The 25,725-nt window shown below is 39.9% G+C and overlaps 1 protein-coding gene across 1 annotated transcript in view; it reads right to left on the bottom strand.

The window, feature by feature from the left end:
• Positions 1-25,725, bottom strand: part of PTPN12 (protein tyrosine phosphatase, non-receptor type 12) — a 47,708-nt gene that overhangs the window by 7,706 nt on the left and 14,277 nt on the right. The window contains exons 10-12 of the mRNA XM_009876651.1: positions 25,607-25,705; positions 13,736-13,821; positions 1,093-2,057 (exon numbers count right to left, since the gene is read on the bottom strand). Of these exons, the coding sequence (XP_009874953.1) occupies positions 1,093-2,057; positions 13,736-13,821; positions 25,607-25,705 (1,150 nt within the window). The remainder of the gene's footprint in view (positions 1-1,092; positions 2,058-13,735; positions 13,822-25,606; positions 25,706-25,725) is intronic.

A 25,725-nucleotide genomic window follows, 5' to 3' on the forward strand; every position in this document is an offset into this window, starting at 1 on the left:
ACTGTTTTTTCAAGATGCTTCCGATACGTGGCTCCATCAAATAAATTCTTAAGTGACATTTCTCTCATTCTTTTATCGTATTTATGACATATCGCTTATTTTAGTTGCATGTTCTTAGTGCATCTGTATAGAGAGGTAACAGTTTTCAAATAGTGATAAACAGTAACTGCCCTGGGAAAGAAGGAAAAAAAGCCTCAGTACAAGCAGTGTTGGAAAAATACTGTAGCATGCAAGTCTACTTGGTATAAATGCTGAAGCAACTACAACATCAAGGGCTTTGTTTGCCATGCAGATTATTTTTAAAGTGTTGCAGAGTTAAAAACACACAGTATTGCTTTGTGCATATACATAATATCACAAAATCTGAAGAAATAGATTATTTTTGAAGCTGCAAAATAGTTCACACTTCTGAATCACAGAATCATAGAATGGCCTAGGCTGGAAGGGACCATAGAGATCATCTAATCCAATCTCCCTGTCATGGAATATATGATCTCTGGTGAAAACTTAGTTCCCAAATGAAGTATTTTCAGTTCAGCTGGTTCTGCATCTTGCTTCATACACCAAGAGCCTCAGTTCACCTCAAAGGCTCGCCACCTGCACAGACTCCTGAAGCGAGCCCATCACTCTAAGTGCTCCCAGCACAAGTGTCCAACCTAGAGACATTCACATTCTCCTTTCAGCTCCACTGCCTCACTACACACTCAGCTGGACTCTGCACCAGCGGTTACCGAGGCCTGATTTGTTTTCTTCTCAGCTATGTCCTCCATCCGACCTACATGTGCCAGCCTGACTGCACTCTGACTCTGCTCATTTTAGGACCCTTTTGCTTTCAGTAAAGCATGCTAACCAATAACAAAGAAACCTCTGACTAGGAATGCGTTCATACATTACAATACTGCTTTTGAAGCAGTTTATCAAGGTCTCCTCATATGCAAACCAAAGAGAAGAGTTGTGCCCTTTTTGAAGCTGCTATACCACACTGATCAAATTTACATTCAGAAAATTGCATCGTAAAGAAACGTGTGTTGTCCAGCCCTACAAATGTGACCAGGTTAAAGAACAGCACTTCTGAATCACAATAAAACCTACCTTTGCCATCTTCAGAACACGTTACAGCTGTGAAGTCTTGCCTAGCAATAGACATTGGCAACACTTTCCTGGCAGACACGTTTTCAGGATTAGTGGCAGCAGAAACTGTGGCACTTGCGGTTGAAACATTAGACGCGCTTCTGCTCATGGCCCCGTCAAAATTCATCTCGTCTATGTCGGAATCATCTGAATGAAGAGGATTAGTAAAACAGAGAGGTGCTCGAACAGAAATAGCAGTATGATCAATACTGTCACTGGAAGGATGTTCAACCGTGGTGTTTGATACTAGAGAGAGAGTTTTAACACCATGACACAGGATGTCTGAAGACACGTCTTCAGACGCCGACGTACGCAGGGCATTTTCAGGCCCATGCAGCGACCACGTTGCGTGTCCCTTCTCTGTCAGAGGCAGACGATCTGGTCTCGGTGGAGTATCAGAAACCTGCTGACCCTGCAGAGTTTCTGGTGAAGGTATTAAGGCTGCGTTAGACTGCGGCACGCTGCATTCCATACAGGAGTTTGGAGAAGCATCTACAAATGAATCCTCTGAAATCTGTTCCTGTGGCTTAAAGCTCTTATCAATTACACAGGATGACACAGGCTTCATTTTAATTGCATGTCCCCTGTTCAACAGGGAGTTCCCATCGAAGCTTCGTGGTCCCTCCTGAAGAGGTACCTTCTTGATCTCAAAACTTAGGTTGCGCTCCAACCTTTTCTCTGCACGTTCACTAGGTTCACTCTTCCCTGAATGTTCTGTGGACTTATTATAATTTTCATTGAGGTCTGTCGAATGCTCTGTCGAAACCATGTGCAAAACTGGCTTTGGATGGTATCTATCATTGTCCTGCCACACAGTAGTAACTGTTGGATAAGCTGATGGGGGAGATGGCGTTAAGATTGGTGGTACTGGCTGAGGCTCGGGAGGCTGCAAGATTTCTTCTTGAGCATCTCCTTCTACAAGGCAACTGCAAAAAAACCCCACAAAACAGTTGTGTAAGTTGTTTGTATTTTGACGATATTTTAGGCATCCATCCATCTACCTCCACAGCAAAAATGCTTTCATACCGATATTGCACTCCAAGCAGCGTTTCCACTGCATACAGACAATGGTTATAAAATATGCCTAACAGGGTAGGCAAGAACTAAGCCAACATACTCAAAACGTCTTTCAGAATATCACAAAGACAGGCATCCAGGCCACAACTAATCCTCAGTGATAGTTCAAAGATTGCTCACATCCTTTCCCAGAAGTATTTTTCAAAGACTGTACAAAAGGCCCTCTTGTGGCAGGATTTCTCTACTCTTCTGCTTTTTTCTTAAGAAATAGCTCAGAGGAACTCAACACATGGAATTTCATTTTCAATAAAGCCAAGAAAATTTTTTTAAAAAACTTGACAGCCTAGCCTGCTTAATACCAAGTACCTTACTTTACTTTCTGCACATGTGCAGGAAGATTTTGTTTTTATATTTGTGCATTTAATACTTTCTCCATATTGGTAAGGCTAACGATGCAGATCAAATTTAGCAGACATGAAATGCATAATGTACAAAAATCACTCATAGGATAAAATATGATCCAAATTACAGTGCATATTAGTGAGACCACGGCACATATTATTACAGTTCATCCTAAGCTACTTAAAAGGAGAAGCTCTTGAAGCAATATAATCAATTCACTTTGAGATTAGATGCAGAATGTTTGGCTACAAACACTTTGAACAACTGAGAGTCTTGTCTACAACCAGGAATTAGGCATTTTCTTTCAGAGCCTTTAAAAATATTTAATTTCATTATGCGAGACTAGTAACAGACTAATAACTGAGGTGCAAAACAAATGTGTGGCAAGAACAAAATACAATGAAATCATTTAAAAAAATGAAACTTTCAATCCAGGCAGACAAATCAAAGCACAACGGACTTTTACAAAGGAGAGAAACCATCCCACTTCATGTACAAAGCTCAGATCGCTTCCTGCTGCTGGCAGAGATGTCCTTCGCCAGAGATGGGGAAGTAATAAACCCTCCACAGCAGCTAGCACACAGCATCCAGTGCAGTGATAGTTAGATGCTCCCATCCCACCCCCGAGTCAGGGGAACAGACAGTTCCCAGGGTCACAGAGCCTCTACTGACATGTTCAGGTGGTCCCAGCACCAGAATAACCTTGAACAAGAAGGAATCAGCTAAATTCTTGTATAGCTTTAGATTTTTCATAGAATGATAGAATTGTTTACCTTGGACAAGACCTCTCGTATCATCGAGTTTTGGGATAATCTAGGTCAGGGGCATCATAAATCACCCAAATCCAGCTCTGCAGCAGGAGACTTGGAACCTTCCCTTGGAGATTAAATTTATAGCAGGACATTGTCTTCCTTTGAAAACAAAGCCACTGCTAGACCTTGGACTGTACTTTCCTTTCATGATCCAACATCCTGAAGAAATGATTCTATTCAGCAGAGTTCAATGATTTTATTCACAGTGATTCACATTTTTAGCACAGTGATTTCATTCAGTGATTCTATTCGCAGTAATCTTGTGAAATAAACTTTTATTTGCAACTGAATTCTGCCAGCAGGCAGAAAGCAGAGGCTTCCAAAAAGGCCAGACTCTTACTGCCTGCTAGATGACACATCACTGTGGCAGTATTCTCCTGCTGCATTTGGCTAAAACCTGGAAGAACACAGCACATCTGGCAGGTCTGGAGGAAGGTGTGCCAGTAATAACTCCCACGCTGTAAGGACCAGGAGGACAACATGCAGATCATATTCTCCACAGGCCCTGTGCTTTCAGGCTATTTAAATGAGACTTCCATGATAGCAGTACCAGTTAATTACACATTACAAACTCAGGTGAATAATGAGAATGCATATGCATTTTAGACACTTGACAGATTCTGTGGAGGAAAAAACCGCATCTTGTAACGAGCTATGAGCTACGTAATGAAACCACACCTTCAGAGCTTGTAGCTGAAGTCCAGCATCCAAACAGAGGTTGCTCTTCAACTTGGATCAGTTAGAAAGCACCCAGCTCTACCACTATCTAACGTGCCTACTAAGTCCAGTCTGAAACTGGGAGTCTAACACAGGCCTAATAAATTTCAGTAACTGCAGGGGAGCTGCAAGAAATCTCAGCTGGATAATCACAGTTGATCACACATACAAGATAATCAGAAATGAGGCGTGTCTTTCAAACCCTTTCTAATCAGAACACTACCTAGACAGTGAAGGGCGGTCACTACTGCCAAACCATTAACAAAACTGTTTAGAGCCATGGACTGACAAGACCAAAGAAAAGGCTCATTAATATCACATCTCTTTTGACTATAAAATGACTACATCAGTGGACAAGAAAGAGCTATGGATGTCACCTATCTGGACTTCTCTAAGGCCTTTGACATAGTCCCCCACAACCTCCTTCTCTCCAAGTTGGAGAGATACAGATTTGATGGACTGTTCAGTAGATGAGGAATTGGTTGGGTGGTCAAATCCAGAGGGTAGTCAACAGCTCAATGACCAGACGGAGATCGGTGACAAGAGGTGTCTATTAGGGATCAATATGGGGACCAGTGCTGTTTAATATCTTTATCTATGACACAGAGAGTGGGATTGAGGGCACCCTTGGAACCAAGCTGAGTGGTGCAGCTGACACACCTGACGAAGGGATGCCATCCACAGAGACCTGGACAAGCTCAAGAAATGGGCCCATGTGAATCTCATTAGGTTCAACAAGATGAAATGCAATGTCTCGCACCTGCATCAGGGCAACCCTCAGTATCAATACAGGCCAGGCAATGAAGGGATTGAGAGCCCTGCAGAGGAGGACTTGATGCTGGTGGATAAAAAGATGGACACAATGGTGCTTGCAGCCCAGAAAGCCAACTTATCCTGCGCTGCACCAAAAGAAGCATGGCCAGCAGGTCAAGGGAGGTGATTCTGCCCCTCTGCTCTGGTGAGACTTCACATGCAGTGCTGTGTCCAGCTCTTGAGCTCTCAACACGAGACAGACACAGACCTGCTTGAGCACGTCCAGAGAAGGCCACAAAAATGATCAGAGGGATGGAACACCTGCCCTATGAAGAAGGTTGGGGTTGAAAAGCTGAGAGAGTTGGGGTTTTCAGCCTGGAGAAGAGAAGGCTCCAGGGAGACCTTTTCATGGCCTTTCAATACTTAAAGGGGGCCTACAGAAAAGATGTGGACAGACTTTTTAGCAGAGCCTATTGTGATAGGACATGGGTCAATGGTTTTAAACTAAGAGAGGGTAGGTTTAGACTCAACAGAAAGAAGAATTTTTGTACAATAAGGGTGGTGAAACTCTGGCACAGGTAGCCCAGAGAGGTGGTAAAGACCCATCCCTGGAAACATTTAGGTCAGGTTGGATGAGGCTCTGAGCAACCTGATCTAGTTGAAGACATCTCTGCTCACTGCAAGGGAGTTGGACAACCTTTTAAAGCCTCTTCCAACCCAAATTATTCTATGATACTATGAAAAAACAAACACTTTAAAACAGACATTCTGAGATTTGCTAAATCAAACACCTCACTTTGAAGACTAGCAAAGGCTAGCACTGGTCTCCTGCACTTTTTGAGGCATTTGGCTTTCCAAGCCAAGTCCCCATCTTCCTTCTGTTGCTCCTATAAAGCCTGAAACCCCCTTTTTACTGGAGAGAACATTGGTTAAGTAACATAATCCTAGGGCCAAAGATTCTTCCACCTTCTCAGCCAACATTAATAAGAAAGTATTAATTAAAAACAAGTAGAAAGGCTTGTTAGAAAACTACAGAGTACCAAGTTATGCATCACACTACTTGAGTATTGTATTATCCAGCAATCCATGATGAGGTTTCTTTTCACACTGTTCACATAGGCCAGCCTATCTTTGTCAGACAGCAAGACAGGAATCAAGAATGATTTCAAAATCTTGATCATGTTTTCAGAAAGGTTACTGGAGAGCATATCAGATAAATAAAAAGCTCCAAAACCCTGATAGCTAGAAAAATTTAATTGCTACCTCTTCCCCAAAGGCGTTATTTAAGCGAAACACAACAATGCATTAAGTACCAAACACGCTGTTTCGGCTATGCTGGAACAAAGCCAGCCGTGGGCTTGCTTGACAGAGTTACAGGGAACAGGGCTAAAGACGACACGATCACCCAAGAGCTCCTGCCTGTTTATTCATGAGTGAAAAGCATCAGACAGGCTCTCAAGACTTGTCTGCTTGTCATATCACAAACAAAAATCAAAGTAATACCATTAGCGCCCTTACTTGAAAACAAGGCCTGAAAAGGACTTAGTCACAAAAATTTGCACTGGTTATCATGACCTACGTTAAAAAAAAAAAAAAAGAAAGAAAAGCATAGGGGACTGCCTCACACTTGAATCTTCTGCAGAGCTGAAAGCACACCTGTCCTGGGAGAGACTACAGCATGACTTTCATCCTTGTGGTTTTATCAGCACTGAGCTACAGCAGTATGGTATGAAAAACTAACATCCTTATACAAAGGATTCCAAACTGTAGAGAGCCATTTGGATTTTAAGTTTATGGAAAACCCTACCCAGTTCAAGATCCTGAGCTTCCAAACTATCTTCTAAAAGTTATTATATCTTTCTGTCTGGAAAACCCCAGATCCCCTTGCAGTTCTCCCACACGGCCTTTTCCATTCTCTGCCTGACTCCTGTCACAAACAGTTGAACCTCAAATTCTTTCTTTTCCCCCGCTCCCTGTGCTTACAAATGGCTGGTTTGCTTTGCATTAAGGCAAGAGGAATACAAAGCACATCAAAACAATTTAATCAAAAGTAATTTGGGAACTCTTTTGCCTTTAGATGTTCTTGAAAAATGAACAAGCTTAAGTTGTTTGCTTGAATTGGTAAAGGTAATCCAAGGAGGGTTAAAAAAAAAAAAGGCAAAAATTATGTCTTGCTTCAATTTAATACACATCGAGTACAGCAGAATTTCTCTCCTCTTGGATCTCTCTTCTCTGTTCCTGGGCAGAGGGAGAGGCGGGGAGAGGGACAGAGATTGAGAGGAAAGCAGGGAGAGAAAGTTCACTTGCACAAATGTTGACATGCCCCCTTTTACCAGCAGTGATGCTCATCAGTAATCTCCACTAAATCCTTCTACTGAAAATGAGGTTTTTCTCTTATTGACCTCATTTTGCTGACCCAGAGTTATACGTGCAACCAGCAAAACTAATTTCTTATCTGGTACAGACATTCCATTAAGCATTACAATTAGCTAAAGCATCAAATTAGCATTAAACTAGATATGACAAGATTACAGGCCCATAATACCAGTCAACCCTCATGAAGTTCCGCAATGATTACTGTTTAATGAAATCACTCTCCTATTTGAGTCAGTGGTAACAGAAGCCCACATGTACACAAACAACCCCCCTTAGAGGTACGCATAGAACTGATGATACAGAAAATACTGCACAAATCAGCATCCCAAATACTGTTTTGTCATCTTGCTTGTACACAGCTAAACAGAGCTACTGAAATGTTTTCCATTATATTTGAAGTTAAATTTCATTCCTTCACTCTTAAATAAGATTACAGTGAAGAAATGAGAAATTCCTTATCAAAACCATTATTCACCTTATCAATACTGAAGACTATCCATCCTCAGAAAATCAGATGTCCAAATACCATTCTGATGTAAATGGTTTTTTTTAAAAAAAAAAATCAAAATAAATGCCACCTAGGATTCCTTCTTTTTTCCTGCATATATAACAATTTTTTCCATTTTACTGACATTTTAGTATTATTATTTCACTTGTTCTGCACTGCAAATAATGCTCTTGTTTCTTTTTACAAAGCAGAAACATTAGGATGTGTATACTTTTAAGAGGTCTTTGTTTGGCAGTAGCTTATTCTAAAACCCTTGCCAGAAAAATCTCCTTTGGGCTGCTGCATAATGCTTTCTTTGGGCACTTCCTTCAACAGCTGTGCTCTATAGACACTTCTCCCCCCAGAGGCAGAAAATTGTCTGAAGATGAACTACTAATATTATTACAAACAACAGGAGACAGTATAGTAAAACCAGCTTGATTTAAATTACCAGGAAACTAACAGAAAACTCATGAAAGGGGATATTGAGACAGAAAAGGGTCAGTGAACCAAAGAATGCCGGAACACTTGAGAAAGAGAAGCAAGCTTTCCTATATTAGCCCTTTATATTAACCCTGCACGGATTTTTTTATATCGCAAAAGCAAACATTTCTTAGGTACATCTGTAAATCACATTATGTGATAAAAACCAGAAAGCCTTCTCGTAACTCAGCCCTGACAGTGTCTCTTCACATACAACTGCTACTGATTATCCCGTAATTCCACCAGCTCGGCACTTCCTCATACATAACTGTTCATGGAATTTCTCTAGGTGATGAAGGCAGCTTTTTCTACGCTTTTCTTGCCACACAACTGGAGCAGCTGATGCAGCACCTTAGTGTCAAAGACGTGGCTTGTCAGTTGTCAGGTAAGCTATCATTTTGTACGAATATTTTTTTAAAAATCATTTGCCATAATAAAAATCAGTTAATTACAAAGTGACAAAGGAACGCTAATTTGTCAAAAACAAAGCCCTCCCAACTTTCCATCAAAAATGTACACGTGAAAAAATTTGAAAATGAAGCAATAGCAACACTGTTTGCCTTTTCTGCCATATATTCTAAATTTTTAGAATGTATTAAAATCTAAGCCTTAATGGAAAAGAGCTATGTTATTACAACAGGGCACCATGGGTTCAGATTTAAAGGAAATTTGGCCAGCGTTCGAAAGAAAAAAAAAACCAAACCCTTAAGTAATCCATGGTTATTCTGCACAGCATACTGTAGGATTTTATTTTCAAATAAAAGAGAGTGATGCCAAGGTCATGGAACGCAGCTGCTATGATCAACCAAAAATAGATACCAAGCTCTACATCCTCCCCTATAATTAAAATAGGAAAATTAAAGTCAATGTAAGCAGGCTGAAGCTAGACGACCACATTATTCTACTTAAGCATTAAATCACTGCCATCCACGTGGAAGAAAAGCTGCAGTTCAGTGAAGCTGGCAAAAACTATACTACAGATCATTTGTATAGAAGTATCAGGAATGAATAAACAAACAACTCGCAAATTTTTCACGTAAAATTTAGGAACATGAGGCTTTTCGATTTTTTAATTGTGACACACAAATCAAAGGCTGCCAACTATGAACGAAGCTTGGTCAATGTTTTTTATCTTAGCTTTGCAGAAGATGCAAAGAGATGGCTCTGCAGGGCTTGAAATGAAACAGAATTACATGTAACCCTCGAAAGTATTTTGATGTCACTAGACTGAAGTCCAAGGATAATATGAAGACAAGTCAAACTACTACAGCATTTCACCTTTTCCCTTTCACACGGTAGCACACACCTCTTCATGACATGTTACCTCTTCTTTCTCTGAGTTTACGCCTCAGTTTCTCCATTTCTTTCAAACCACATTTGATTTTGAAAATAATTAATTTTCTCTAACTAAACCTGATTAAAACAAACAATTCGTCTTCCCAAATACTTTAGAATGAACTACTAAGCACACAAGTATTTCAAGGACTATTCCCTAATGGTTTCAAGATGGTCCCTTCAAACTCTGAAGTACCAATTGCTGCTTCTAGATTGGAACTAAAAGTTCCAATTGCACAATTGTGTAAAGTCATGTACAGTCCTAAACGGTAAATTTAAAACTTTGGTTCTTCACAGTCTTATATCTAAAGTCAAAATGTGCTTATGCCTGTTTCCTGCCTTAACCTGAAAACAGTTAAGCACGTCTAACAAAGAACACCTTCCACTCCTACCAAGTCTTCTAAAGGAATTTCACACAGGTGTAAGTTCAAGATGACTTTCATAAGAAGTGACCATAAATTGCCAAGCCAAGCAATTTCTAGAACAAGTTGCTGATGTATGCATTCATGAGTTGTTCTTGTTTATCTTTGTAATAATCAAGGAGCAATATTATTTGATTTTCTTAAATGTTGACATCAAATGCAGATTGTCATTAAGCTTAATTACTACATGCACATATTGTGCAGCAAACATGAATTATATTAAAGCACTACAAGTTGATAAAAGGTTGGAAGGCAACACAAGGCCAGAACCTTTGCAAAACAGGTACAGCTAGATGCTTGGTAGTGAGTTATTAAAAGTAAAATTCCAATTTAATATTGATTTAATATCAATAGCCTAAAGATACTTGCAACTTCCAATAAGAGACAGACGGAAAAGAAGCCCAGGAAAGTACAGCTGTTAGCTGTACTTTGTAGCACTCCTCCAAGACATCCTCAGGCCAATGCAACTACTAAAAAGATTGATTACCCCTTGCTGAGCAAGCTTCCTATCTTTGATGGCAAAGGTCTTTAGTGGTATCTCATCCTTACTTAGTACAGACACGAGAGTTAACTTGATACTAGATACACTTTAAGAAGAAGAGATCTACAAATCCAGAGATCATAGAGAGATGACCTGTCCTATGATCCTATCGCAAACAGGAGAAGAGACGGGTGAGACAGCCATTTCCATATAAAAATTCTATAACCTACTGAGTGGTTAGCCACTGAAAAGTGCTGTACAGGAGATGCCACCATCTCATCCAACAAATAGCCTCGGAGCCGTCAGAAAACAGCTCACAGGAACCAGAAGCACACATAGCTTGGTCTAATCACAATGTGGAAGTCAAGCACCCTGAGGTAAAAAGATGTAAACCAATTTTTGTCCTGCTCAGTCAGGATCATCTCCGACAGGTTCACCTGAAGCTAAGCTGGCACACAGGACTTGGTAGTATTAGTCACTGTAGCTCTTTTTGCTTTAGAAGAAAAAGCAACTGTTAAACCTTCCCTTAAAACAAAAAAAGCGCAAGCTGCTTCACTGATTACTCATTCTAGAGTCAACACAGCATAAAGAATTTAAAAGCCTTATTCCTTTTAAAAAACACCGGCTTCAGCAACTTGCTTGCAATTTCTTCAGAGATAACGAACATACAACACAAGTACGTATATGGCTAGGAACCTAAAAATGTCACCGAATAAAAGATTTTAAGCAAGTTCTCACAGAAAATTCTAAATCAAACTAAAAATGTGGGTTAAACTAGACAATTTCAGAGTATCTATTGATAATGTGACCTTATCTGTAAAGGCAATGACTCTTAGACATCATTTGAAAACATTCATTACAGAAAAGATGTAGACGAATACTTAAAATAGTTGTACCAACATATTTTTAGTCACAGCAATGCAGAGAAAAATAGAAGGGATATGAAAAAAAAGTAGTAAGAGAATGGCTCAAGGAAAAAAGCTACAGATGCACTAAGGAGATGTACTACGTTTAAGAGTCTCCTTAAATTAGAATGTTTCACAGATTCTGCTCTCTCATCCTCCCCAGGAAAAGGATGTCAACCTATGCCAGAACATCCACAATACCCCAAAAACTGGCTCTAAGTTCTGACTGAATCAGGCTGCAGATGTGCAAAATTACCACCCACATCCAAAAAAACCCCCATGCTCCTTACTGGGTATTCTGAGCAGATGTGACTAACAGCAAATAACATTCTTCTGCAGAAGCATCTTCCGTGCAGGGTGCAATTAATTGTTATTAAAAAATAATCTCCATTTTAAAAATACAACTACAAGTTTTAATTTATTGCTACAAGTTTTAATTTCTTCACCTCTAAGGAACCAATCTTCCTGTCAGTGCTGGCAGATGGGAAAGCACGAGTTTATGGAAGCAGGCCCAAAAAAAGACCAGGTTTTATAAGAGAGATTAAAAGATTTTAACTTAATGCAGCAGATAAAGAACAATGCAAAGCAGATAAGACAGAATGAATGTGTGCTAAAAGATGTATTATGCACATATGATTATTACATGAATATATAAAAAAAATTATAAAAATCTAGGTAAGGGTAATTCAAGGAACACTAATAAGCTACCTGTTGGACAAAAATCACACCTAAGTTCACTAACTACATTTCAAGAAGTTTGCAACTCACGAACACAAGTTAACGGACTCCTTTGTCATTATCTTAATCTACATAATTGAATACAACCACATTACCATCAATCTAAGTAAGTAAAACGATATTAGTAAGTAAAATTGATATTACCTACATAGCATAAACTGTGCTGTTTGTTTCTGAAAAGCCCCAATTCATTCCTATCTCTCTCTTTCAGTGTCGTATACTCCTCTACAATCTGCTTGACCCAACTAATGCCGAGTTCACTGTAACGCCTACTCCAGTTCTCATCCTACTGCATCATTACTGGCTGTTACCACTCATCTGATTGCAAATACCATCCCTGGGGCCACTGAAGAAGTAGAGCAATAGGTCCATTCACAGGAGTTCTCGGATATCCTCATGAGAACGGGCATTAGAATCGTGTGCAACATCCCAGATCAGGCCCACATTACTAGCTGATAACAAAGTGGAACACTTCCAAACTCGTTTTTAAACTATATTTATTCCCGTGACAATAAGATGCTGCTGCAATATTGAATACACTTACATTGCTACCCACTCTGAGTGACAATTTTTCAAATTACTTTCTATGTCTGATTACATCTTCTACACACATAGGCACATATTTAAACTTCCTTCTTTACCCAGCCTAGAATATTTTAGGATTTAAAATCCATTTTATTGTGTTGTCATTGCTCTCATCTTGCTAGTCCCTCAAAAATGGGCTCACTTTACCACCCTGTCAAATGCAGTACTGGAAAAAAGTGCTTAATTCTGATCTTCTACCTTTAGCCATTGAAGTATTAAAACAACAGGAATTCCCACTTCTTACCTGACCTTGCACAACTCCAGGTTATTGTGTTTTAAATCAGTAAAACTACTTTTCTTATAAGACCAAATGTTATGCAAGAATATTAACCAGCTGGTGGTTTCTTATGTCTTTCCACAATTTTAGGAAAGCTTTGGCTTAAATATCTTGTCTTACATGTCTATTTAGCTACAGGCAATATAGCACAGACAGTATCACCTGCCAAAGGGCCCTATAAGCTCCCAGAGACCAGCGAGCGAACTGAGGTGCTCACTCACTTCAGGAGAGTTGCTTCTTTAGCAGTCCAACACTCAGGCTGGGTACATGCTGTACACAGATCAACCCGGTAGTTCAGATTTACCTTTGTCTCCCTTAAAGTCAAGAGTTTTAAGAGCCAGAGAGGATTTTCTTCTGTTGAATAAAAGGATTGGTCAATAAGACCAGCATTCTGCTGACATATCCTAGTCAACTGTCTGTAAGGCAGAATTTTCCCAAATAAAGAGATATATCTCGTCATGTTTTTGCCTCCAAAAAAAAGAGGGTTCAGTCATTATTTAAGCCTATTTTGAAGTATGTTTTGTTGGTATCACCTAACAGAATTAGAGCACAAGCAGATCTAACATATCTGACTACTGAAGGGGTATGCTTGTCTCCTCACGTGTGGGCATTACAAGATCGGTATATCTGAACACAGGCTTTGCAAGCTTCTATTTAGAGACTCAGTTACACGACTCTATTATGTACATTTCTATTTAGAAACAGAAATAAACGCATCTTAAAAGTCTTCATAATATAAGTAGTTTTAATCTACTTTTTCTTTATGAAGCATATCAATCTCAGCTCATAATAGTATATTAACACAGTTAACTACCTGCGGGTCCGTGGAGGCTTTGGTGGAGGAGAATCCTGTTTCTCAGCATCTGAAGAACTGACAACATTCTCCGTATTATTTTCATCCTGATTAAAAGAAAAAAAGTTTTCACTCATGGCTGTAAAGCTGGTTCTCACAATACTTAAACTATGTGGTCCAAAGATATGTAAGCATACTTGGAAATAAGGTATGACATTACACATTTGGCTATCATATAGAGATCACTTTCAAAATTGTATTGTAAATTCACAATATTATTTTACATCTTGCACATAACTTCACATTTTTCTGACTAGACATTTTCATTCTCATGTAATTGGACAATCCACTAGAGAAAATTCTCAAAAACTAAGATTTCAGGTAAGCAGTGAATAAAGTCCCTTATGTCCTCCAGACTGTTAATATTGAAAGCATTTATTTTTCCAGTCAGTCTAATTATTTTCATTTGTACAATCATTCCACTGAACATAAGACTAATCTACAACACACTTAGAAAATGAGAATTTCAGCTACTGTAAACTGAGAAGTGGACTAGATCTAACCTATCGTTCTAAAACACTTCCAAAATAATCTCTCATTTGTGAACATAGGAAATTCCACCTCAACATGAGGAGAGATTTCTTTACTGTGAGGGTGACAGAGCCCTGGCACAGGCTGCCCAGAGAGGTTGTGGAGTCTTCTTCCCTGGAGACTTTCAAAACCCACCTGGATGCGTTCCTGTGTGGCTGCCCTAGGGGATCCTGCCTTGCAGGGGGGCTGGACTAGATGATCTCTAGAGGTCCCTTCCAACCCCAAACTTTCTATGATTCTACGATGAAGTTTAACTTAGCAAAACAGACATTCTTATTTCATTTTAGGAGGACCATAAACATAAGAGGTAAATTTTATATATGCATATATTTCTAACTATCTGTATCTATACCCCATTTGTATATATATACACATAAGATATTGTTGTGAGTTAACCCTGGTAGGCAGCTAAGCACCAAAGTCACTCACTATTTTCTCATTTCACCCTGGGAGGGGGAAGAGGAAAGGCAAGAAAACTTGCAGGTCAAGATAAAATTGTTTAGTAAGCAAAGGAAAAGTGGGAGAAGAGAGAAAAAACAAATGGAAGCGATGCAAAAGCAATCCCTCCCCATGGCCCCCAGGTGACAGCTACCCTCACTGAATCTCCCTCTTCTTTATTGCTGAGCATGATGTTATGTGGTGTCATGGAACAGCGCCTGGGTTAGTTCGGGTCCTCTGCCCGGTCATGATCCCTCTCCACCTCCTGCACAGCCCCCCAGTCTATTCACTGGAGGGCAAACCAAGAGACAGGCAGCACCGACACTGCGCAAACATTGCTCAGCAACAGCTGGAGCAGTGTGTCATCAGCATCGTTTTGGTGACAAATCTAAACCACAGACCCCAAGAGCAGCTCTGACGAATATTAACACCAGCCCAGCCGGGCTCAGTACAAACACACGTATGTACAAAAATAGAACATGTCAGAGTCCAAAGCCAGTATACCATTTCCACACACGTGCCACAGTCAAAGATCCAACAAAACCAAGGATGACCACAGTGTTATCTTGAGTTTAAAACATATTTTACCTAAAGGGTTTTCTTGCCATAGTTTTCTTCTGATAATCAGTTCAAAAAAAGCTAAGTACAAACATCCCAAATCTTTGTAATCTATTTCAAAGCACGATACCAGGTTCATGCAACAGGGTCGACTATCTGCCAGCCTACCTCTTTAGCCTGGGTGACAGAGACTGAGCATCTCCGGTCCTAGGAAACAAAAGGATCGCCCTGCTAAATTCTGCTTTAAAAGAAAAATAAATTAATCTTTTAATCTTTTTTGTTGTTCTCCACCAACCTCCCCCATTAACTAGCTGACTAATACAATCTATCAGAAGCACACCAGGAGAAATACCCTATTGTTCCTACATCAATGGTTTGTGTTAGTCCTTTCACACAAATGGCACAGGGAGTTCATTGTCCTGCTGACCACTGGCTGTAACCATCAAGGTTTTTTTGCGTGAGATTCAATTAGCAGATAAAAGCCACTTAGATTTAGATGACCACAACTGAAGCTCCGACTGCAGCCGACCAAGGTCAGTAGGTTTTCACAGAATGCATTGGGCTGGAAGGAACCTTTAAAGGTCATCTAGTCCAACATCCCTGCAGTGAGCAGGGACATCTTTAACCAGATCAGGTTGCTCAGAGCCCCATCCAGCCTGACCTTGAATGTTTTCATTCTCTCACTGTAAAAAATTTCTTACTTATACCTAGTCTAAATCAACCCTGTGTTAGTTTAAAACCATTACCTCTTGCCCTGTTGCAACAGACCCTGTGAAAAAATTTGTCTACATCTTTCCTGTAGGCCCCCTTTAAGCACTGGGAGGCTGCTGTAAGGTCTCCCTGGAGCCTTCTCTACTTTAGGCTGAGCAGCCCCAACTCTCTCAGCCTGTCCTCGCAGGAGAGGTGCTCCAGCCCTTTGATCATTTTTGTGGTCCTCCTCTGGACCCACTCCAGCAGGTCCATGTCCTTCTTGTGTTGAGGGCTCCAGAGCTGGACCCAGCACTCCAGGGGAGGTCTCACCAGAGCAGAGGGGCAGAATCACCTCTCTTGACCCGCTGCCCACCCTGCTTCTGATGCAGCCCAGGATGTGATTGGCCTTTTGGGCTGTGAGCACACATTGCTGGCTCATGTCCAGCTTCTCGTCCACCAGTAAGCAACCAGCCAGTAAACTGGGGATGAAGCTTATCAGCTGGCTTCATTGACTACATTTGTAGCTTAAGACATGTAGCCCACATACAAAACCTCAATTCCAAACCAATTTCTACTCCTTTTTGTTTCCAGATCCGAACCTTTACATTTTGCAACATTAAAGCAGGCTTGTGCTCAACTTGCAAAACAGTCCAGATTGTTTTTTGTATTTATGTTGCAATACACTGGGTTTTTTAAGTCTGTTACTTCTATTAAAGTTTTTTGGTTTTCCTGAGGTGGTGCATAAAAACCAACAGCTGTATCAGGTTAACTGATCCCGTTGTACATTACTGAACTAGATATATTATCTCTTGGTTGGCTCTCAAAGCGTACTGTGAGCTAGGTTTTAATATATTTAATGTATCGGGCTTTGCATCATTTTAACTTCTTAATAAACAACATTGGTTGCAAGCCAAACACCTTCAGAGATTTATTGCATCAGCACTACTTTAACAATCATTCTCAGCAAATAGTGCTGTCATCAAGACATAGTGGCCAAAAAGTCACTGTCCAAAAAAGTAGAATCACACTTGAACTGTAAACTGAATACAGGACCTCTTATCTTAAAAGGGTACTTCTGTTCTTAGATAAGTCCTTTGTCAGTTTTCCATGACTTAAAGAAAGGTTAAGGGCCCAAAGAACTTTTAAAATCCAGCTGCAAACTAATGCAGACATGCTAATTCTTTTTAAACAAGCAAACAAAATAAACCACCATGAAGAACAAAAAAACCTACTTTTTTTTCTTAGTCATTGATGGAATAAAACATTACCACGTGACATGGACATTTAACCCCTCTACCAGCCTCCTCTCAAATATACAGAAAAAGCAGGTTCCAGCTGTTTGACATCAGGTAACAGCTGACTGTACAGACCATTCTGCCCTTGACTTGCACAGAAGAGAATTCCATCGCCCTTGCTCAGACAGAGAACCATTCTGAAGGCTGGTGCCAAAGATGCTGAGACTCACGGTATCCAATAGCAGCACCTCAGTTTCCTGCTCAAAGGTTGCACCACGCTCCTCTCGGCTCTCAAGTTATGCAAAGCAAACTCTGTCCCATACAGAGTCATGACTACGGACAGCACTACGAGCATTGATGTTGTACTAAAGAGCCCCCTCCAGTCATAAGTACTAGCATCTTGAGTTGGAAACTAAGGCACCTGCATCCTGAGAACAGAGTGGGCTGTTTGCCTTGTCTCAGCACCACAGCACATCCCAGCTTCACGGGGGAGACAGGTATCAGAAAGAGTGAGACCCTGCAGGAGGAGTTCCTCCCCCTCAGCACCAACTTCTCCATTCTACAAACAGATCGCAAAAGTGCTCCGGTTCAGTTGTGCCAGCACAGAAGTTCTGAGGAACAGATTTCTTATTTATTCATTCCGTTTTTTAAAAGGTACTGGCAAGGGAAAGGGCGTGCCTGTTGGCTGTGGTGTAGACTAACTCGTCCAGAAAACAAACCAGCAGCTGCATCCCCGTCCTTCTGTGTTTGTAAAATGAAGTGTTTGTGAACAGAATGTTTCCTGAGATATGCTTTTCTCCCAGGCAGAAGAAAAAGCTTATTAAAGAAGCTGACATGTGTCCATTTTAACTCTATGAATACAGTAAGGAGCTGTTTCTAATTAAGACAGGCAGAAGTAGCTAAAAAATCGCTGCTAGTTTTGCATGGATGGATAGACCTTGCAAAAATGCGTATGAACTCAAATATCTGAAGCTCTTACACAACCACAGAGAGCTTACAAAAGCAATTCCTTAAAAAAATAAATTTAAAAACCCAAACCAAGCAACAGAACACACACAGACAAAACGGTACTTTTCAGTTCAGCTCCAGAAGAAAAGTCAGTGGTTACCCCAACTTCTGGGAAGATTCCAAGCAAATATGTGGTCAAAAGCTTTCCCTTCCGCATTGTATTAAATCTAGTATCAGTTCACTCTGTTCTAGTTACATTAAATCAGAAGCAAGAATGTTACAGGAATTATTGTCACCAAAGAAGAGGTACTTCACTACTTTGCTTAATTTGCTCAACAGACTGACAAACTGTGAAGGCTTCATTTACTTTTATAGAACTCATTCCCCAGTAAGTGAAGCATTCTTCAAAAGTTAAGGATGACAAAAGTTTAAGGCAGTACCCAAATGCACCAGCCTACACAGGAAAGAAACTTTATGCTGCTGCAGCATTTTTAAGTAACTGTGATTAGTTACTACTGGATCTCTTCTTGTGTATAAGTGAAGAAATAGAGCTTGCTGAACACTCGGAGCAGGTCTGTTACTTGTTCTCAGGTCTATAACACAAGAGACAGTGAACAACCAGTATTTTGAGCACCCTTCAGCAATACCAATGCACAGATTTCCCCTTCTGTCATATATCAAAATAATTGAATTGGGAAATATGCAGAATAACTAGCATGGAGCAGAACAAAGGATGCTCAACTAAAAATGAATATAGGGTATCGTGCTGGGATGACCACATCTGCTGCAAAGAGCAGACGGTGGTATTAGGGAAAAGCCTTCCAGCCTTCCTAATCACAGCTTATTGGCATCAGTCAACACTCTCTTGCTTCTCTAGACAGATGTTGCATTCTCAGGCAGAACACAATTTTTAAAAGTATCAGCTTAGAAAAACCAGGACAACATAGAGTAATTCACAAGGGTCACCACATATTTTTTTTTATTGGATTAATAAATGTGTAATTAAATTAATAAGTATTCAGTGAAGCATCCTGCTTTCTTACAGAAGATACGTATGCCATTGTGACAGGCCTCTCGCTGTAAGAAAACAAAAGCATTAACAATATGTGGGAAAACAAAAGAACAGGAGCTTTCCTAAGCCTTTGCCTCTACATGGATCAATCGCTGAACAGCTGAAGAGTTCAATGTCCTCGCTGCTTTGAGAGCAGCTACACAGAGCAAGTGAAAATGCCCCTAGTTTGAGTTTAAGTATTCTGTTAAATTACATATTCATACATGTACACATATGAAATGTGCATATACCTATCTATTACAGACTAGATTAATCTACACTTTTAAGTGTTTGACTTGATGTTTTTTTCATTTCCTCACAGAGCACCTCCTGTTCCTGTGGTGATGCAAGAGGAACAAGAATTCTCACGGCAGATGCAACGTCTGAATTCAGGTTGCTAAGGTGACCTACGCCGTGCTATCATCTCCCAAGGGTGGGTCTTTTCCCTACCTACTTATTCCAATGGCTTAATCACCACACAGAGCTGTCGCTAACTCTGAACAAATAAAAGATTACAGTTTTAGATCGACATTTCATAGGCATTGCCTACAATTCAGAACCTTTTGCTCAGAAATCGTAATCTGTAATTTTCTCCCGGAACTCACTGTGGAAACATTACTGTCATTCAGAAGCTTTCAGTATTAGTAAAGGAGTAGCCAATTTACTGCGAAGACTCTTCCAGAAGTAATCTCATGGTTTACCTTAAAAGGAATTGAGGCATTCCTTTTGCCCTTATCATAAAGCAGCATGGGAACCACAGAGCATCAGCAGATATAAAGAGAAATACTTCAGACAAATGATTCAGATTAAATAAAACTTTCCAAGCACGGGGAACGAGATAAATGTCTCTGAAGACATATATGATTTTTTAGAATGTTACAACAGCCAAAAAATACCCTTCTAAGCAGCAAAACAGCAAAGAGAATTTGAACAGTAAACTCTTTTCACTAACCACTAATGTTCTGAGTATCAACATTCTTAGAGCAGTCAATTTCTCCACAGCTTCAAAAAGTGCAACCAACTACAACAACAGAATTCTGTCACTTTTACAGGAAGAAACGCAAGAGATTTGAGAGTACTAGCAATGCTATATCTTGAAAGAGGTGCTTATTAATACAAGCTTCTATTAGTGGATAATGGTAAAACAAGAACTTACAGTAGTGTAACATGCTTGTTACTGTGAGGAGACAAAATTCAACAAGAAATATTTTTTAAGAGACAAAGAACAGAGACTTTACTATCTCTTAATCAATTTTCCTTTTTCTACATACAGAAGATCCAACCTGATGGAATTCCATCCAATTCAGACTTCCCAAGCCAACCGTGGTTCATTTCAGATCATGGAGATCCCTCAAGTAATTCACAAAATACTGTACTGATACAAATCTGACCAATATCTGATCAGAAGATCAAGACTAATCAGGTTACATATATTTCGAAGCTTCCAAACACAAACCTCAGTACAATATTTTCACAGCAGTACTAACAAAACAAATTATGGCAAGAACCATGCAATTAATAACGTCAAATACCTGACAATAGGATCAGGAGCTTCAGGGGAAAGGGGGTTGAGTCCAAGACTCAGTTTCACTTTGTTTGATAATTTGAAAGAGTCCTACGGGGGAGAGGGGCAAGAAAAATAGTTCTCATTATCAAATTTAGCCTCTTCTTTCTTATCAGAAAAAAAATTGCCTCTGAGCAGCAATTTGGTCTTGGCCCTGAAATTTGACTACTGTGGGCACTCTATCTGATATCTGAAGAAGCTTTTCTTCCTACAATTTAGTTTACATACTTACTATTATTTTAAGCACATTTATAGTTCTATACATCCACAATAGATATATGTATTACTATGTGGTAAGAGTATGCACATTATAGTACATTATACTATATCACATGTACATTTTCTATATGGTTTTAAAGCCTTCTATTAAATTCTGACAGAAATTCTAACACTATTATTTTCAAACACTGTCTGTGGTGGGTTTTTTTTTGTTGACTTTTTACAGTATTGTTTCCAGCAGGGCAAAGCTGGCAAGTGCACAGGAACACACGTTCAGGTTCGTGCCAAAGCTACTTCCCCATGAATACTGACACTCGTTGCCAATCAGATTAACTTTATACCGTGATGTTCCTGGCAAACACTGCTTACAAAGCTGAGGGGACTCGATTCATTCCAAATGCTGCTTGAAATGGGAAAAGCAATTGGACAAGAAAACAGTGAAACCAACCTTACTGAGTACTCCAACTCTTCTAAAGTAGTATCAAAATAAAATAAAGGAAAGAGAAATGAAGATTTCCTCTTCTTTTCAGTAGTATCTCCTATAAAACTAACAGTAGGCATGTTCTTTTAGTCAGAATTGTTTTCACTGATCATAATTAAAACCTTTGGCATACACAATTACACAGTTGTTATCACGTGTGCAGGGAGAGTAATATCTGGGAAGGAACCTTCGGATATTACATTACATTTCATAAAGTTTTTTGAAGACTTTCTGCATCAGAGTTTGTTTCTTTTTAAAACCAAAACAAACATGTATCTTAGTCTAAAAAAAAAAAAAAGACTAGAACATTTCTGGGGAAAAAACCCAGATGTTACATACAACAGATGCTACATAACACCCTTGGAAGAAAAAAGGGAACTTTTTCAAAACAGCAAAAGCACTGTCTCAAATAAACTTCAAAGTTTTGAGAACCAAGTTAATGCTACAGTAGGTATTTAACTGGATATGTGAGGTAGAAGACTACCTTACAAAACCAAAACAGAAGCTTAGTCTACACCAATTAATTTCCTGAAAGCAAATTTCCTAACAAACGAGTAGTAGCAAATTTGGTTTCAAGGAGTGAACTTTCAGATACAGGAACTCTTGGCCTAAGAGACTTTTTCCCCTCAACTCTCCCACAGAAAGATTCAAGCTACAATATGAAGAAGCATTATAGCCTAATACAAAGAAGGCTGTACCTAGTCAGACTGCAAGATTCATTTTGCCCCGTTTCCAGCAGTGATCAAACGGAAGCTTACAGGGAAGAATAAGGAGAGAGCAGGTACACAGGGATCCTTCCGTAGGATGTTCTCCAACAGTTTGCAAGTCTGGAATTTCCTAGGTCAAAGATTGGGCAAATTCACAGAAGAAGATTCCAAAATGATGAGATACTCAGCTGAAAGCTACAGGCTTTGAGCTCCAAGGAGCTCTGCATTTTCATGCTGCATGAAGAACTATCTCCTTTTATATTAAGTCTACAAGGTCTCATTGATACCCTTTAGCAAAGGTTAACAGAAATCAGCTTTGCACTGTTCCTTAGCCTCCACCATATCTAACTTCAGCTATTTCTTTTCCAGCTCAATCTGGTTGTTTTTTAGATGCAGGCTTCCAACACCTTTGATTCTTGTCCAAATTTTTAATGCTTGAATTCTGTAATATGCTTTCGAGATGAGTAGACTGGGCCTGCAGACAATATTTAAGCTGCAAGGTATCCACACAACGACATTATGTTTTTTGCTCTTTTTAGTTTCTAAATAATTGCTAAAATTCAATTTCCATTACAACTTACTGACTATAACCAAGATCACATCCAAGTAAAACTCAAAACTCACACTCTATCACTGCACATTCAGAGTCTGGATTTCTCTCTCTCTCACTCCCATGCACATTACCTAACCATCATTATTTGCTCTTCTTTTGTTACTTGGTCACTCAAATCTAATTAGATGTGCTATAGGTAGCTTCTGCCTTTGTTACAGACAAGATCTCAGCACACTGTGTCACCTTTTTATTCAGATGTTCTGCAACACGTGTAAATAATAAAAGACATTTTTTACTCAGTGTAGGAGTGCAGACACAGGTCAGATCAAAGTCAAATAACCAGAAGATAAAGCCAAATGATCTGCCTATGACCAAAACTCAAATAATTAGGAATTAAAATCAAAGCTAGTAAATCTGCACACTGTAAACCTGTCATGGGTTAGGGAAAACCCTATAATGCTCATTCCTCAGAAATTAAATGAAAATTCATGGATCAGATAGGCTGAATATCAAAACCTGTAGCAAATTAAATCAGTATGCCCTATCCACACTGCATTTAGTCCATTAGGTTTCTTGTCATAAAATCATAGAACAATTCAGGTTGGAAAAGACCCTTGGGATCATCGAGTCCAACCATTAACCCTACACTACAAGGTCACCCCTAAACCATATCACCCAACACCCCATCTAAACGACACTTGAACACATCCAGGGATGGCGACTCAACCCCCTCCCTAGGCAGTCTGTTCCAGTGTCTGACCACTCTTTCTGTGAAGAATTTCTTCCTAACGTCCAGCCTAAACTTGCCCTGTTGCAACTTGAAACCATTCCCCCTGGTTCTGTCCCTAATTACCTGTGAGAAGAGACCAGCACCAACCTCTCTACAATGTCCTTTCAAGTAATTCTAGAGCATGATGAGGTCCTCCCTCACACTCCTCTTCGTCGAACTGAACAGTCCCAGCCCCTCAATTGCTCCTCGTAAGATTTATTCTCCAGGCCCTTCACCAGTCTTGTTGCCCTCTTCTGCACTCGCTCCGTCACTCTTTAGTCATGACTAAAGACGTGAGAACTGTCTCATGAACTGATAAAAAAAAGCATCAGAAGTTCATAGAAGGATATATGCCTTTTTTCCAAGAATGAAACACGTTTTAGACTTCCTAGAAAGCACAGTATAGAACAGCTAAACCCCTAAAATTAAAGAGATGCTTATTAAAAAAGTCATATTTAAAATTGTTTCCAGATTTCTCAAAGGGTCCTGAAGATACTATTCCTACTCCCTCTTATAGAGGGCCTACACAGCAATTAGGTACTGAAGGGACAGATAAAACTACTGAATATCAGATAAAACTACTGAATATGCAAAAGGATAAAGGATGGTACACAGCTCTGGGCTTCGGGATAGCTAAAGAATATACTGATCCGAAAAGTCATTTTTCACATAGTACTCAGCAAGAGAGGAAAAAACCTGGGAGGCAAGAAATTTAAACTGGAAGGACATAAAGATGGAAAGATCCTCAAATATTGTGATTACCAATGAAGAATGTTGTTTTTCCAAGTTTTTGTTTTTCCTTTGTTAAAAGCGTAGAGTTTCTTGACAAAAGCATTTTAAAGTTATTTTTCTTTCCTTCAGTCTTTTCTAGAGCAAACACTACTTCAACACTATATAGAACTTTGCAATATCATTCATTGCCAATCCCAATCAACTACATGAAAGCTGTGTTGGGCCAAGACCAAGGCAGTACAAAAGAGCATGTAATTCCCAAGTCTTGGTTGAAGAGCCAGATCAATGCTTATCTACTGGTTTAAAATAGGGCCCAAAGAAAGCTTCATTGAAGGTTTTCCCTGTCAAGGTTAACCTCAACACAGATCAGACAGAATTCATCTATACACACATCCACATGTGTATTTTTACTTATATATAAACATACACACATGTAGGTTGGAGTTCTATTTTCAACTTGCTCTTTATCATACTGTTCAACAAGTAATTTGCAGAAGGTCAGGCTTAGTCAAACTTCCATTCCTTGCCAATATAATCAAAACTGAACGAAGCACTGCCAATCAAAGCAACAGATCGGGGGTCAACCGCCGCTGCCTCACCAAGGTAAGGGCACATTTTGCAATTTTAACACTGAGTAAGAGTCACAGAAGCACAGAATGTTAGGGGTTGGAAGGGACTTCTGGGGATCATCTAGTCCAAGCCTCCTGCCAGAGCAGGATCCCCTGGAGCAGGCTGCACAGGAGGGTGTCCAGGCAGGTTCTGAATGTCTCCAGAGATGGAGACTCCATCACCTCTCTGGGCAGCCTGTTCTAGTGCTCTGCCACCCTCAAAGTAAAGAAGCTCCTCCTCATGTTTAGATGGAACTTCCTATGTTCATGTTTGTGCCTGGTGCCTCTTGTCCTGTCTCGGGGTACCACTGAAAAAAGACTGGCCCCATCCTCCTGACATCCAGCCTTTAAGTATTTTGAAGAATTGATGAGATTCCCCCTCAGTCTTCTCTTCTCTAGACTAAAAAGCCCCAAGTCTCTCAGCTAGTCCCCTCATCATCTCCGTAGCCCTACATTTCATCCATACTAGAATTCTTTCCACTGCTTCCCCCCACTGCAATTGCATTTGGTATACATGGTAAATATTGCCTTAATTATCTGACTCAACTTTTACAACCAATTCCTCATGCAAGCTGAGTACAAGATAGCTGTCCCTACTCAGAAAAAAAACACTGGCAGTCCACGAGTTCTGCGTGTGTGCCTTAACACCACCAAACATTTAACTTTAAAAACTGGGCTTCACAGAAAAAATCTTGATCAGAAGCTAACAGCTAGAACTGATTGAATCTCGTACAAAAGAGAGACATACCACTCCATCTGCAATCTTCCAGTCTGCACAACTTTCGTATTTTTGCAGTTGCTTTTCAAACAGCTGTGCTATGGCTCGATGGACAAGTTCATATTGCTCCTGTAGTAGATTACCAGATA

Source organism: Apaloderma vittatum, unplaced genomic scaffold, assembly GCF_000703405.1.
Source record: "Apaloderma vittatum isolate BGI_N311 unplaced genomic scaffold, ASM70340v1 scaffold4889, whole genome shotgun sequence".
Classification (NCBI taxonomy): domain Eukaryota; kingdom Metazoa; phylum Chordata; class Aves; order Trogoniformes; family Trogonidae; genus Apaloderma; species Apaloderma vittatum.